We start from the raw sequence: 16,584 nt of genomic DNA on the forward strand, positions 1-16,584 counted from the left end.
ACTGTGATGTGTTAATTCCGAAATTTGCAAGTGCAATATACTTATGATGGTGGTCATAAGCTGAGATTGATGATCTTCTTGAACAATTTTTCTTATGTTTTGGAATTTCAGGAATATTAGGATATCCAACTCTGACAGGCAGAGATAGATTATAACACAAGAGAGTAACAGTAAAGATAATCGTTATATTGGAGCGTCTATTTTTATAGTTGTTTGAGTAGTTTTTGAATAACAATATTTTTATACTTTGTCTGTGATTATGTGTTATTTGTTGTGAGTTACTGTGTCAGATCTAATAAAAGTTAAGTTTTAAGTTTTAGAACCATTTAGAGTGCCCCCACACAAGGAGTCTTCTTTCTCTTCTGTTTTCATATTATAATGCAAATATATGATTACCCAGCAAATCAGAGAATTCCAGACAGCATTGGTTTTTCTATAATAGGTGCCTGGTGCAAATATATGATTACCCAGCAAATCAGAGAATTCCAGACAGTATTGGTTTTTCTATAATAGGTGCCTGGTGCAAATATATGATTACCCAGCAAATCAGAGAATTCCAGACAGTATTGGTTTTTCTATAATAGATGCCTGGTGCAAATATATGATTACCCAGCAAATCAGAGAATTCCAGACAGTATTGGTTTTTCTATAATAGGTGCCTGGTGCAAATATATGATTACCCAGCAAATCAGAGAATTCCAGACAGTATTGGTTTTTCTATAATAGGTGCCTGGTGCAAATATATGATTACCCAGCAAATCAGAGAATTCCAGACAGTATTGGTTTTTCTATAATAGGTGCCTTGTGCAAATATATGATTACCCAGCAAATCAGAGAATTCCAGACAGCATTGTTTTTTCTATAATAGATGCCTGGTGCAAATATATGATTACCCAGCAAATCAGAGAATTCCAGACAGCATTGGTTTTTCTATAATAGATGCCTGGTGCAAATATATGATTACCCAGCAAATCAGAGAATTCCAGACAGCATTGGTTTTTCTATAATAGATGCCTGGTGCAAATATATGATTACCCAGCAAATCAGAGAATTCCAGACAGTATTGGTTTTTCTATAATAGGTGCCTGGTGCAAATATATGATTACCCAGCAAATCAGAGAATTCCAGACAGTATTGGTTTTTCTATAATAGATACCTGGTGCAAATATATGATTACCCAGCAAATCAGAGAATTCCAAACAGCATTGGTTTTTCTATAATAGATACCTGGTGCAAATATATGATTACCCAGCAAATCAGAGAATTCCAGACAGTATTGGTTTTTCTATAATAGATACCTGGTGCAAATATATGATTACCCAGCAAATCAGAGAATTCCAGACAGTATTGGTTTTTCTATAATAGATACCTGGTGCAAATATATGATTACCCAGCAAATCAGAGAATTCCAGACAGTATTGGTTTTTCTATAATAGATACCTGGTGCAAATATATGATTACCCAGCAAATCAGAGAATTCCAGACAGCATTGGTTTTTCTATAATAGATGCCTGGTGCAAATATATGATTACCCAGCAAATCAGAGAATTCCAGACAGCATTGGTTTTTCTATAATAGATGCCTGGTGCAAATATATGATTACCCAGCAAATCAGAGAATTCCAGACAGTATTGGTTTTTCTATAATAGGTGCCTGGTGCAAATATATGATTACCCAGCAAATCAGAGAATTCCAGACAGCATTGGTTTTTCTATAATAGATACCTGGTGCAAATATATGATTACCCAGCAAATCAGAGAATTCCAGACAGTATTGGTTTTTCTATAACAGATGCCTGGTGCAAATATATGATTACCTAGCAAATCAGAGAATTCCAGACAGCATTGGTTTTTCTATAATAGATACCTGGTGCAAATATATGATTACCCAGCAAATCAGAGAATTCCAGACAGTATTGGTTTTTCTATAATAGATACCTGGTGCAAATATATGATTACCCAGCAAATCAGAGAATTCCAGACAGCATTGGTTTTTCTATAATAGATCTTGTATGTTTTAGACTCAAAAAACCTCTCACGATTTAAACTCTCATCCAGATGTTTTCCCACTTTGAAGATAAAACGCCACCAATGTGAGAGATTACTGCTTAAACTCTCACATTTTCATAACTCTCAACCTATTACATTTGGCCCTTAGTCTCTGGCATGCTTTCTCCACATCGACTGGTCGCCTCTGGTGTTTCCCAGATTATCTGTCGAAGTCAGAGCACTTTAAGAACTTTTCGGCAGCATCATGGGAGAATTATTTGGATGTTTACCTTGAACATTGGGATGAGATGTTCTCTTCTGGGAGGTGTCGAAGGTGGGCTTGTCATTAATGATGTGTCCAAACTGCGGAAAGTTTCTTTAACAAAGTACAATTCTTAGCAGTCTGATGTGGCCTTGGCTTTTCATCAAGAAGGAAAAAAACAAAAATGCACCTGACTTAAATCTTAGATAAAGGTATATATCTGCTGCAATTAAAGGACGAGGTGTTGCCGACCTCACATGAATCACTTTAAAACACAAATATAACTGCGATTATAACTTGCTAAACACAATCAGACCAATATAATTGTACAAATATTTGTATTATATTATTACTTAAAAGGTATCAAATTTAAATGAGAATATGATATGCACAAATATAATATGTATATATCTAATCACAACCAATCACATATACCATCTATTAAACTTTTCACATACTTTAGTGATACTTTCAGTTGTTTCTACTCTCATGTATATTCATTTCAATTTAGGAAAATGTATCAATATGGTTTCTACTCACATCAATATAGAGGCCTTTGTATCATAGAAATCTTCCCATTAGTAACAACACAGAAACAATGTATGCTAGTTTTTATTCAGTTTGCAGTGAATTCATGCAAATTAATAGTTGCGCAGCATTAATGTTCCAAACAGAATATCTGGATGATCAGCCAAAGTTGATAAGTAGAGAGAGCGGCAGTTACAAATGTCCAGAGCAAACTTAGAATATTGATTTAAAAGTTGGTATTTATGTGTGTAGTTTACACTGTGCCTTATTTTAGTGATCCCCGGCAATAGCAGCTTTTATGCTAAAGTTGGAATCCTGGCTAAATTCTGTATTAAATTATTGTCCATCAGCAAGTGCCACATCCAGGGAAGCACTGGCAATAGCCAGAAATAACTTGCTATCAAAAGAGGAGAATTTATTACCATGCGTTTTCCCGGGTTCTCTACAATTCTGGGGGGGGGCTTCTTTCTGCAAAAAAATGATTTATTATTTATTTATTAACAGTTTCTTACATAGCGCAGCATATTCCGTTGCGCTTTACAATTTGAAACAACATTAATAAAACAAGACTGGGTTGCAAGAGACAGACATAAAGGTCAGAGGGCCCTGCACGCAAGCTTACAATCTATAGAATATACAGGTAATTGCCGAGAGTAGCTAAGTACTGAAGACCGTCTAATTGGTGCAGCCGCCTATCAACAGGTGCTGCAGCCGGTGATGTATTGGTATTATCTGGAGTCAGGGAGCGGCTACTCACTACCAAGTGCCTGGGGAACTGCTGCGGATCAGGGCTAAGGGACACCCTCAGCCAGAGACAGGTGTACCACAGTCTTAAAGATGCGAGAGGGGGGGATACCTGCGTACTGAGAGTGGGTTAGGTAGTTACGAGCTGCCGTATAAAGACTCTATTAAGGCACGGATAAATAAATTTAATTATATACTGCGCTCAGCTCTATTGGTTCTAATAGTAGGATCTATTCCAAACCTAACTAATATCAATAATGAATATATAGACTGTAATAGCGGATAAAAGTAAAAACTTTTTACTGGTACACAAATAAGTGGCAAAATAGCAAAAATTAGCAAAAGTTGAATGTTCAAAACATGTAAGTACATACAATGGTATACTTTGAATTCTAACAACAAAGGAGAGATCAATAACCAAAAACTGCTGATTAGAGAAGTTGTTCAATGTCCTGTAATATTGTGACTGGTGTGTCCAAGTCAGATATAAGAGTGCTGCTAGAGGATAGAGGATGCGGGATATAGTAATGCAGAGTGAAGTAGTGAAGGCAACCAGCCGCGTCCCGCTGGTACCTGACAGTACCAGATGTAGCGCTATTGGATGGATGCCCGGAGTGAACTTCTTGAGGAAGGTAGTACGGACCCGACTGGCAGGTGAGAGGTTAATCCCAGGCAAGCTGTTCACTCCTGATGCATTTGCCAGCAGTATATCTGGTTCCAGACATCTGCCAGCAGTGCACGCTGGAGTGGCTGCTGCATCTAGGGGGGGATGTTACGGTTAAGGCTCGCTGAAGCCGTTCACCGTGCACCCCCTCCACACTGGAGACTTACCTTCCTGTGCCTCGCCGCTGTCCGCTCCTTCCTCCAGGTGGCTGCTGTTTCTTTCGGAGTGTGTTCTTCCTCCTTACCGTATGATCTTCTGCGCTGGGTCACGTGTCTGAGTCCTCTCCTCTGAGACCGCGGTCCATCTGATGCTTCCGGGTTCAATTACGTGGTGGTGATTCGTCCGCGGCTGTACATGTCCATTTGAAAAGCAGTGGTATTGGATATAGATCTTCTCCTTCAATGATCAATTATGTCTTAGGCACCCAACGCGTTTCAGCCAGATTGGCCTTTTTCGAGGAGTTTGGTGTTTCGCTTGGCCCCACCTATTTACAGTTTTAATGAAACATGAATTTGACCTCTAGCTTCTTTTCATTTTACAGTCCTGGTCCTCGTTTAAAGGCGTCTCTGTGGGTAGCGCAGAATTTAGCGGGTGATTCAGTAGAGGGCGAAAATGCAAAGCTGCACACAAGCAGCTTCGCCATTCCAAAAGGCAAATGCAGCAGGAGGTGCCTGACCAAGACTGCCTGGCTGTGAGGACAGACTTCTGCATGCATCATGCTGGTTTTTGGAAAATAGGAGGAACCCCATGCCATTTCCACCCCCATTTTCCATTACTAGCCAAGGCTGGAAGTTTCAGGGAAGATCATACTCATCTGTGCAGTGCTTTTAATCTGCCACTGATTGATGGCGGATTCTATCGGAAAGGGGTTCCAGACCGAAAAAATATACTGGAAATCACCGTCAGACTCCTATTGACACTCATATCCAATGGTTAGTAAGTAATGTATTTTTACACATCAGTCCATACTTGCCTACTTTTGAAAAAGCATTTCAGGGGGATTGTGAAAGCAGCACCTATGAGCGCGTGTTACAGTGGGCATGTACTGATAAATCTGAGAGGCGTGTCATACATGTGATGGGCGTGTACTGATAAATCTGAGAGGCGTGTCCTAAACCTGACTTACATCCAAATGTAAACCAGACCAAAAGCAGTTAGTAAGATCTGTTTGTTGATGAAAACACTAATACTTTTCAGAAATTCATAGGGATCATTGTGCCTTATAATAATAACCAATGCAAGGAAATGACACTAATGATCCCATTTGAATGTATATATCTCTGTTTTTTATATAATAGCTTCAAAATGGGGGTAAGGATGAAATGAGGGTGATTGCCAGACTCTTCAGGGAGACAGGGAGATTGCTAATATTTCAGGGAGTCTCCCTGACAATGAGGGAGAGTTGGCAAGTATGCATCAGTCTGATGACAATATCCAGCAGATTGCTATACAGGCAAACCCAATTCTTAGTAAATTTACCCCTAGAGGTAATTGTAATAGCCTGCGACTTGCAGGTGTCAGTAAGTTCTCGGCAAGTCTGCCTGATGTTTAAATGTTTTTAAAAATCATTTAGCAGGCTAAAGAAACCTGGTTTTGCCTTTTAAATGACTGCAAGTCTCAGGCTATTACAATTAGCCCTAAATCCGGCACTTACTGAAAATGCAATTTTTTCCCCGTTTTCAGAACTGAATTTGGTGGAAGGGACCAAACCTCATTTCCCCAAAAGTCAGTTCTACCGTATTATCTATAATTATGATAAACTTGTCAAACATACAGAATACTGTAGGGTCTACTTTAAAATGCCACTCTCAAGCAAAAAATTAATAATAATAATAAGATAATTTGCTCACTGTTGTTGTTCACTTTTTCTGAAACTTTTTTTTATAAAAAATAAAACATACATTATATATAGTGCAGTTTGAAAAGATAATACAAGGGGTTGATTGTGTTTTGTAAGTGGGTGATAAATGGATGGTACCTGGGGAGACAACTAGCACCAGAGTACACCAGTATTTCTGGGGTCGATATAATAAATGTTGGGCAAATCTTTGCACTGTTATAGGATGCTGCTTTAATTTCCTTTTTATTTCCTTGTAATTCCAGGTGAACCATTTGACAATACCAAGATTTTAAATGCTGCTGTTGTAAATATAATTATTTCCATAATACTCAGTCATCGCTTTGATTATGAAGATCCAAAACTTTTGAAGCTTATGAAAGTTGTCAATGACAATCTAAAGTTAGCTGGAGGCCCGACGGCCATGGTGAGCAACTCAATATCATGTTTAATGCAATATATTGCTGTCAGCCATGCTGATGTTAGGCAAAGGGATTTACTGACCACCTGTTGTGAGTTTTGTCTGTTGACTGCAGAAAAAGTTTAATTATTACTGAATATTCAAAATGTTACCACTTGTGATTGCTTCAATAATGGAATGTGTATAGTTTGTTCAGGGCCTGATTCTGAGTTGGATCCAGCCGGGACCATCCTTGCGTCTTCTGCCGCAGTCTCGTCTGAGACTTTTTTTTTTTTGCTGATGCCACTACAAAGCCCGCCCCTGCTGTATAGCAGTGCATCCGAATGTGCCAGGACTGAAATGCCCACTCACAGCGTCTATCAGGGGTGTAACTATACCTACAGGGGCCCCATAGCAAAAAAATTTACAGGCCCCCCTCTCAGCCCGTGGCCCCCACTCTCGTCCCGTGGACCCCCCTTGGCCTGAGGTCCCCGCACCCCAGCACCCTCCTCACTCCCCGACATACCTGATCCATGGTCGCGCTGCGCAGGGCAGGCACACCTTCTCTCCCGGTCGGCTCTATCTCACTGACTGATGCTGGGAGGAGGCGCCTTCTCCCAGTATCAGTCAATGGCGAGAGCTGGAGGCGGGGCTGACTGGGAAGACGCAACCACGGAGCGGGGGAGGGGGGCGCGACCACGGAGCAGGTAAGTGGAGTAGAGGGTAGTGAGGAGAGTGATGGGGGAGTGAGGAGGGTGCGGAGGGAAGGGCCGCGACAGAGGGCCGCGGCAGGGGGAGGGCCGGGCCCCGGGTTGGGCCAGGCCCCATAGCAGCCACACCCCCTGCAGCCACGGTAGTTACGCCACTGGCATCTATACATGCTGCATTACCATCCTGTGTGTCTTTAGATGCCACCATTGGTTGCACCATCAAAACTTGTGCCAGCCTTATGGCAGGTGCAGTTTGTCAGTCTGAGTGTGGCCTCCTAGGTGAGCGTCTCTTTATGCAATCACTTTCAACGACACGCCTGCCACAATCCCAGTCACAGCCCAGGTTAGGTTTAAGTTGCAGGGAGAGGGAGGTTAGGATACTGACCGATAGGTGTCGGTATCCTGACCCTGTCGGGATGCAGGCATCAGGATTTTCACCGCCGGTATCCTAAGAGCCGGCATCCCGAACCCAACCTCATTTCTTCATGCGTGCATGTGAATCTGTACTGACACCTACGGGACGCATTGTGCAGTGCGATTCAGATGCGTGCGCCTATGAAAAACATCGATCCACTGCATGTGACATTGCCGCTGCCTCCGACTCAGAATGAGGCCCTTAGTGAGGTTAGCATTTCCCTCCTATCAATAATAGAATTGCAGTCTGAATATTTTCATTTAAAAGACATCCTTTGCAAAATGTAGTACCCCCCTCATCTTACCTATAGAACGGGAATCCCTCTCACATGGCCATCTGCTTCTGCGTGAGGGAGGCACCGCAATGAATCACAGATCCCCAAAGGATGATCCAAACCGTTGAATGCAGCTGTGTCTTCTGCTGCCTGGACCACACTGATAGTTTTGTGAGTTTAGTTTTTCTAGACACAAACAACTGGACAGACGGACTGGTCCAACACATGTACAAAATTTGTTGAAATTTGTACTGAGATGTTCCCCGGCGACATGGCAGATCCCCCACTTGTGTAAAAGGACGCAACCATCATGCACAGATTGGTCGATCATCGGGCTTCTGAGTGACACTATGGTCATGCAGAATGGCCGATGGAACTAAAGGTGCCTACACAGTAGATGATTTTTTATTTGCACGATTTGGCCAATTCCGACGCATCGGAAGGACAAATTGGGCAAATCGTGTAGTGTCCACGAGCTATAACGATCCCGATGCCCACTCCCGCGGGTCGTTTGTGGTATCCTCAGATGCAGTAAGATCTGGCCATCATGTTACTGACACACTGGAAATCATTAAGGATCCACGATAGGTCGCTGGTCAGATTGCACAGCTTAAAGCACGATATCTTATGTCCGGGAGTGCCGGGAGATCAAGGGATATCGTCGACGACATTGCACGGTTTGTGAGTCGTCTAGTGTGTAGCGTCTTAAGAACTGCTTGCGTGCAGCATCGCAGTCACAAACTGTGACAAACCACCAACACAGTTGCGGCATGCCTGCATTTACATCACTATCCACCTGTTATTGCGATGACTGTCAATTACTTTGTGAATAAATCTTCTCTGTCACCACCATCTCTGGAACATCGCGGTGCGCACAAAGTGCCGCTCCGACGCATGCGCAGCAGAAAAAAAATCATTGGTCATTTGTTAAAACATCGGCTTTGCGTCCATCTCTAAATCAGGTCTGATGTCTTCCTTTTGACCAAGTGGTGTTACCATTCTAATGGGTAAGGTCAATTTCAGTCTTCAGAAGTTCCATCATTGACTGAATGTTTCACCTGATTACTGCCAGTGATCTGCTATAGTGTGAGCTGTTAGTGTCAGTACAATACCTGGTGATTTATGGTAATATGTTGCTTGTTGTGCAGTTGCTCTTTCATGTTATATAAATTGTGTACTAAACGAACATGTGCACAGCCTACTGTGGAACAAGAAAAAAGCCAATGGCGTTGCAAAAAGGACCAAATATTAAAATGAGTGAACACTTGTATTAATTAAAAAATATAATTATGGTAATTTACAATTATAATTAGAACTGGTGTACCACGCTGCTGTTAAGGTTGCTAACCATAGAAACTGGTAATTAACAGTGGGCCTGACTCAGAGCCGCTCGTAAGCGGCCGCTCGTTCGCTCTGAGCGATGTTCGCACAACTGCGCATGCGTATGGGTCATAATGCGCATGCACCAACCAGTCATTGCGGTCGGAAATCGTGCGCTCGTAAAACAGCGAGGGCCTGCTAATTTGAGTGATAGAATGAGGCGTTTGTGGGTGGTAACAGGGGAAGGTGCTTGAAAACAGGGGAGTGGAGATCCGAACGCAGGTGTGCCAAATGGTCAAAACGGCGTTTTATGGGTGTGCATAATTAATACAGCAGCGTCATCGACCACGTCACTTGGTTGTCTTTTAGCCTTAACTGCTCGCAGTGATAGCGTCAAGTAAATCCTATCACAAGCACTGCAAGCAGTTCAGATGCCTTTCGATGTTCCCAATTAATCTAATAAATAGCGGAGATGACATGATGCGAACGGAAAAGGGGCATCTTTACAAAATAGCGAGCGCATTTTTCGGACGCTCGCTCAGACATAGAGGCGTCCACAGACTGCAAAGAGCGAGCGATTAATTTAAATAGCCGGCCCCTTTTTCAGAACGTCCGTCTCTGAATCAGCCCAGTATACGGGACATTTGTATCAGAGGGCTCTTTTGGTCCGTCATTTGTAGCAAGTCACTGCTATTTCATTGACTATTTACTATTGGAAATTACTGGCGATTGCACAACCAGGATTAACAGGTGGAATATGTTGGACTATTAAGTTTACCTAAAACAAGACATTATATTTGAAATCCTGTGCATTTGGATATATCTCTCACACATGACAGGTGAACACTAAGTATAATTTTGTGAAATCATTATTGTCCCAAGAAAACAACATACCATTGCTAACTGACATATAGTTACATGGTGTTTCAATAACTTGTGATTGTTTGTTACAGCGTTATTATTGTTATTACATTTGTATCTTGTACATGTGATTAATTGGCCAATGATGTAGTTTTCAATAGAATGCATATTATTATTTATAATTAGGGGTGAGCGGGTTCGGATTTCTGAAATCCGAACCCCCCCGAGCCCCCCCGATCCGAGTCCGATCCGAGTCAGGCTCGACTTTTCCCGCCTGACTCGGATCTGACATCGAGGCAAAACGTCATCATCCCGCCTTCCGAGTCTCGCGGGTTTTGGATCCTATATAAGGTACCCGCGTCGGCGCCATTTTCTCACTCGGCTGTGGACAGTGAAGAGGGAGGGTGGGAGTTAGTGCTGTGTAGTGTAGTGTAGTGTAGTGCTGCTGTTGTCCACTACTTCAAAGTCCATAGGGGCTGGCTGTGTTGTGCTGTGCTGCTGTTGTTAATAGGGGCTGTGTCCACTACTTCAAAGTCCATAGGGGCTGGCTGGACTGTGTTGTGCAGTCAGTTCTCCATAGGGGCTGTGTCCACTCCAAAGTCCTGTGCAGTGTCCCAGTCCTAAAGGGGTGCTGTAGTGTTGTCCAGGGGGTGCTCTGTCCATCAGGGGTGCTCCCCCCAAGTGCTAAAAAAATAATATATTTTCTGTGTTTGTGAATTGTGTGCGCAGTAGCCGCACGTGCATCAACAAAGTAGTGCCAAGCGTGCGCCTGTGTCATAAGTAAAGGGCCGGCTGGCTTGACCGTTAAGGGTGCTGTAACCCCCGAAAGTACACTCCAGTCCAAACCAAAAAAAAAATTATTTTCTGTGTTTGTGAATTGTGTGCGCAGTAGCCGCACGTGCATCAACAAAGTAGTGCCAAGCGTGCGCCTGTGTCATAAGTAAAGGGCCGGCTGGCTTGACCGTTAAGGGTGCTGTAACCCCCGAAAGTACACTCCAGTCCAAACCAAAAAAAAAATTATTTTCTGTGTTTGTGAATTGTGTGCGCAGTAGCCGCACGTGCATCAACAAAGTAGTGCCAAGCGTGCGCCTGTGTCATAAGTAAAGGGCCGGCTGGCTTGACCGTTAAGGGTGCTGTAACCCCCGAAAGTACACTCCAGTCCAAACCTAAAAAAAAATTATTTTCTGTGTTTGTGAATTGTGTGCGCAGTAGCCGCACGTGCATCAACAAAGTAGTGCCAAGCGTGCGCCTGTGTCATAAGTAAAGGGCCGGCTGGCTTGACCGTTAAAGGGTGCTGTAACCCCCGAAAGTACACTCCAGTCCAAACCAAAAAAAAATTATTTTCTGTGTTTGTGAATTGTGTGCGCAGTAGCCGCACGTGCATCAACAAAGTAGTGCCAAGCGTGCGCCTGTGTCATAAGTAAAGGGCCGGCTGGCTTGACCGTTAAGGGTGCTGTAACCCCCGAAAGTACACTCCAGTCCAAACCTAAAAAAAAATTATTTTCTGTGTTTGTGAATTGTGTGCGCAGTAGCCGCACGTGCATCAACAAAGTAGTGCCAAGAGTGCCCCTGTGTCATAAGTAAAGGGCCGGCTGGCTTGACCGTTAAAGGGTGCTGTAACCCCCGAAAGTACACTCCAGTCCAAACCAAATAAAAATTATTTTCTGTGTTTGTGAATTGTGTGCGCAGTAGCCGCACGTGCATCAACAAAGTAGTGCCAAGCGTGCGCCTGTGTCATAAGTAAAGGGCCGGCTGGCTTGACCGTTAAAGGGTGCTGTAACCCCTGAAAGTACACTCCAGTCCAAACAAAAAAAAAATTATTTTCTGTGTTTGTGAATTGTGTGCGCAGTAGCCGCACGTGCATCAACAAAGTAGTGTCAAGCGTTCGCCTGTGTCATAAGTAAAGGGCCGGCTGGCTTGACCGTTAAGGGTGCTGTAACCCCCGAAAGTACACTCCAGTCCAAACCAAAAAAAAAATTATTTTCTGTGTTTGTGAATTGTGTGCGCAGTAGCCGCACGTGCATCAACAAAGTAGTGCCAAGCGTGCGCCTGTGTCATAAGTAAAGGGCCGGCTGGCTTGACCGTTAAGGGTGCTGTAACCCCCGAAAGTACACTCCAGTCCAAACCAAAAAAAAAATTATTTTCTGTGTTTGTGAATTGTGTGCGCAGTAGCCGCACGTGCATCAACAAAGTAGTGCCAAGCGTGCGCCTGTGTCATAAGTAAAGGGCCGGCTGGCTTGACCGTTAAGGGTGCTGTAACCCCCGAAAGTACACTCCAGTCCAAACCTAAAAAAAAATTATTTTCTGTGTTTGTGAATTGTGTGCGCAGTAGCCGCACGTGCATCAACAAAGTAGTGCCAAGCGTGCGCCTGTGTCATAAGTAAAGGGCCGGCTGGCTTGACCGTTAAAGGGTGCTGTAACCCCCGAAAGTACACTCCAGTCCAAACCAAAAAAAAATTATTTTCTGTGTTTGTGAATTGTGTGCGCAGTAGCCGCACGTGCATCAACAAAGTAGTGCCAAGCGTGCGCCTGTGTCATAAGTAAAGGGCCGGCTGGCTTGACCGTTAAGGGTGCTGTAACCCCCGAAAGTACACTCCAGTCCAAACCTAAAAAAAAATTATTTTCTGTGTTTGTGAATTGTGTGCGCAGTAGCCGCACGTGCATCAACAAAGTAGTGCCAAGAGTGCGCCTGTGTCATAAGTAAAGGGCCGGCTGGCTTGACCGTTAAAGGGTGCTGTAACCCCCGAAAGTACACTCCAGTCCAAACCAAAAAAAAATTATTTTCTGTGTTTGTGAATTGTGTGCGCAGTAGCCGCACGTGCATCAACAAAGTAGTGCCAAGCGTGCGCCTGTGTCATAAGTAAAGGGCCGGCTGGCTTGACCGTTAAAGGGTGCTGTAACCCCTGAAAGTACACTCCAGTCCAAACCAAAAAAAAATTATTTTCTGTGTTTGTGAATTGTGTGCGCAGTAGCCGCACGTGCATCAACAAAGTAGTGTCAAGCGTGCGCCTGTGTCATAAGTAAAGGGCCGGCTGGCTTGACCGTTAAGGGTGCTGTAACCCCCGAAAGTACACTCCAGTCCAAACCAAAAAAAAAATTATTTTCTGTGTTTGTGAATTGTGTGCGCAGTAGCCGCACGTGCATCAACAAAGTAGTGCCAAGCGTGCGCCTGTGTCATAAGTAAAGGGCCGGCTGGCTTGACCGTTAAGGGTGCTGTAACCCCCGAAAGTACACTCCAGTCCAAACCAAAAAAAAAATTATTTTCTGTGTTTGTGAATTGTGTGCGCAGTAGCCGCACGTGCATCAACAAAGTAGTGCCAAGCGTGCGCCTGTGTCATAAGTAAAGGGCCGGCTGGCTTGACCGTTAAGGGTGCTGTAACCCCCGAAAGTACACTCCAGTCCAAACCTAAAAAAAAATTATTTTCTGTGTTTGTGAATTGTGTGCGCAGTAGCCGCACGTGCATCAACAAAGTAGTGCCAAGCGTGCGCCTGTGTCATAAGTAAAGGGCCGGCTGGCTTGACCGTTAAAGGGTGCTGTAACCCCCGAAAGTACACTCCAGTCCAAACCTAAAAAAAAATTATTTTCTGTGTTTGTGAATTGTGTGCGCAGTAGCCGCACGTGCATCAACAAAGTAGTGCCAAGCGTGCGCCTGTGTCATAAGTAAAGGGCCGGCTGGCTTGACCGTTAAGGGTGCTGTAACCCCCGAAAGTACACTCCAGTCCAAACCAAAAAAAAATTATTTTCTGTGTTTGTGAATTGTGTGCGCAGTAGCCGCACGTGCATCAACAAAGTAGTGCCAAGCGTGCGCCTGTGTCATAAGTAAAGGGCCGGCTGGCTTGACCGTTAAAGGGTGCTGTAACCCCCAAAGTACACTCCAGTCCAAACCAAAAAAAAATTATTTTCTGTGTTTGTGAATTGTGTGCGCAGTAGCCGCACGTGCATCAACAAAGTAGTGCCAAGAGTGCGCCTGTGTCATAAGTAAAGGGCCGGCTGGCTTGACCGTTAAAGGGTGCTGTAACCCACAAAGTACACTCCAGTCCGAACCAAAAAAAAATTTATTTTCTGTGTTTAGCCGCACGTATATATCAAATCGATATAACATAAATGGAGGACCAAACTTTCTCCGATAAAAATAAAATAGAGAAAGATCAAGAACCACTTCCTCCTAGTGCTGAAGCTGCTGCCACTAGTCATGACATAGACGATAACATGCCATCAACGTCGTCTGCCAAGGCCGATGCCCAATGTCATAGTAGAGGGCACATACAATCCCAAATGGCAAAGTTCAGGAAAATGACCTTGAAAAAGACATTTAAATCAGCTGAAGAGAAACGTAAACTTGCCAATATGCCATTTACGACACGGAGTGGCAAGGAACGGCTAAGGTCGATCCCTAGTATGTTCATGACTAGTGGTTCAGCTTCACATGACGATGGAAGCACTCCTCCCACTAAAAAAATCAAAAGAGTTAAGCTGGCAAAAGCACAGCGAAGAACTGTGCTTTCTAAGAAGATATCACAAATCCCCAAAGAGAGTCCAAGTGTGGTGGTGGTTGCGATGCCTGACCTTCCCAGCACTGGACGGGAAGAGGTGGCTCTTTCCACCATTTGCACGCCCCCTGCAAGTGCTGAAAGGAGCACCCACAGTCCACTTGCTGATATGCAAATTGAAGATGTCACTGTTGAAGTACAACAGGATGAGGATACTGGTGTAGCTGGCGCTGAGGAGGAAGTTGGCGAGGAGGATTCTGATGGTGATGTGGTTTGTTTAAATCAGGCTCCGGGGGAGACAGTTGTTGTCCGTGGGATGAAAAAGCCCATCACGGTCATGCCTGGGCAGAAGACCAAACATTCCACCTCTTTGGTCTGGCAATATTTCTATCCAAATCCGGACAACAACTGTCTTGCCATATGTACCATATGTAAAGGTGAAATAAGTAGGGGTAGGGACGTCAACCACCTAGGAACATCCTCCCTTATACGGCACCTGCAGCGCGTTCATAAAAAGTTACTGTCAAGTTCAGAAACTTTGGCTCAGACCGTAAGCAGTCCAGGGACACCTAAATCCCGTTGTCCTGTTGTATCCAAGCGCCTGCAAACCACACCGTCAACTCCCTCCTCGTCAATTTCCTCCTTAGTCAGGATCGGAAGTAGTCCTGCAGGCCATATCACTGGCATGACTGACTCTCCTATCCGGGATTCCTCCGGAGGATCCTGCATTGCTACGCCTACTGCTGCCGCTGCTGCTGTTGCTGCTGCTGCTGGGAGTCGTTCATCATCCCAGAGAGGAAGTAGGAACACCACTACTTTTACTAAACAATTGACCCTCCAACAGTCCTTAGCGAGGAGGATGAAGTACGACAGCAGTCATCCTGAAGCAAAACGTATAACTGAGGCCTTGACTGCTATGTTGGTGTTAGACGTGCGTCCGGTATCCGCCATTAGTGCAGTGGGATTTAGACAATTGATGGAGGTAGTGTGTCCCCGGTTCCAAATCCCGTCTAGATTCCACTTCACTAGGCAGGCGATACCGAGACTGTACAGAAACGTCAGAAAAAGTGTCCTCAGTGTCCTGAAAAATGCCGTTGTACACAATGTCCACTTAACCACGGACATGTGGACAAGTGGAACAGGGCAGACTAAGGACTATATGACTGTGACAGCCCACTGGGTAGATGTATCACCTTACGCAGCAACAGCAGCAGCGTCACCAGTAGCAGCATCTCAGAAACGCCAGCTCGTTACAAGGCAGGCTACGCTGTGTATCACCGGTTTCAGTAAGAGGCACACCGCCGACAACCTCTTAGAGAAACTGAGGGAAATCATCGCCCAGTGGCTTACCCCACTTAGACTCTCCTGGGGATTTGTGATATCTGACAACGCCACCAATATTGTGCGGGCATTACATCTGGGCAAATTCCAGCACGTCCCATGTTTTGCTCACACAATAAACTTGGTGGTGCAGAATTTTCTGAAAAGCGACAGGGGCGTGCAGGAGACGCTTTGGGTGGCCCGAAAAATTTCTGGCCACTTTCGCCATTCAGCGACTGCGTGCCGAAGACTGGAGCGCCAGCAAACACTCTTGAACCTGCCCCGCCATCACCTGAAGCAAGAGGTTGTGACGCGGTGGAACTCAACCCTCTATATGCTTCAGAGGATGGAGGAGCAGCAAAAGGCCATACAAGCCTATACATCCACCTATGACATAGGCAAAGGAGGGGGTATGCACCTGACTCAAGCGCAGTGGAGAATGATTTCCGTGTTGTGCAAGGTTCTTCAGCCCTTCGAACTTGCCACACGTGAAGTCAGTTCAGACACTGCCAGCTTGAGTCAGGTCATTCCCCTCATCAGGCTTTTGCAGAAGCAGCTGGAGAAAGTGAAGGAGGAGCTAAGACGGAGCGATTCCGCTCGGCATGTGGGACTTGTGGATGAAGCCCTTCATTCGCTTTGCCAGGATTCCAGGGTGGTCAATCTGTTGAAATCAGACCACTACATTTTGGCCACCGTGCTCGATCCTAGGTTTAAAGCCTATGTGGTGTCTCTCTTTCCGGCCGACACAAGCCTGCAGAGGTGCAAAGACC

General features: G+C 44.6%; 1 protein-coding gene across 1 annotated transcript in view; it reads left to right on the top strand.

Annotated features, from left to right (window-relative positions):
- LOC148533769 (cytochrome P450 2C5-like) overlaps positions 1 to 16,584 on the top strand; it is an 89,683-nt gene that overhangs the window by 27,615 nt on the left and 45,484 nt on the right. The window contains exon 5 of the mRNA XM_088467250.1: positions 6,290 to 6,450. Within this exon, the coding sequence (XP_088323376.1) occupies positions 6,290 to 6,450 (161 nt within the window). The remainder of the gene's footprint in view (positions 1 to 6,289; positions 6,451 to 16,584) is intronic.

The sequence above is a fragment of the Taudactylus pleione genome, unplaced genomic scaffold, assembly GCF_031769625.1.
Source record: "Taudactylus pleione unplaced genomic scaffold, aTauple2 ptg000070l, whole genome shotgun sequence".
NCBI classification, from domain to species: Eukaryota; Metazoa; Chordata; class Amphibia; order Anura; family Myobatrachidae; genus Taudactylus; species Taudactylus pleione.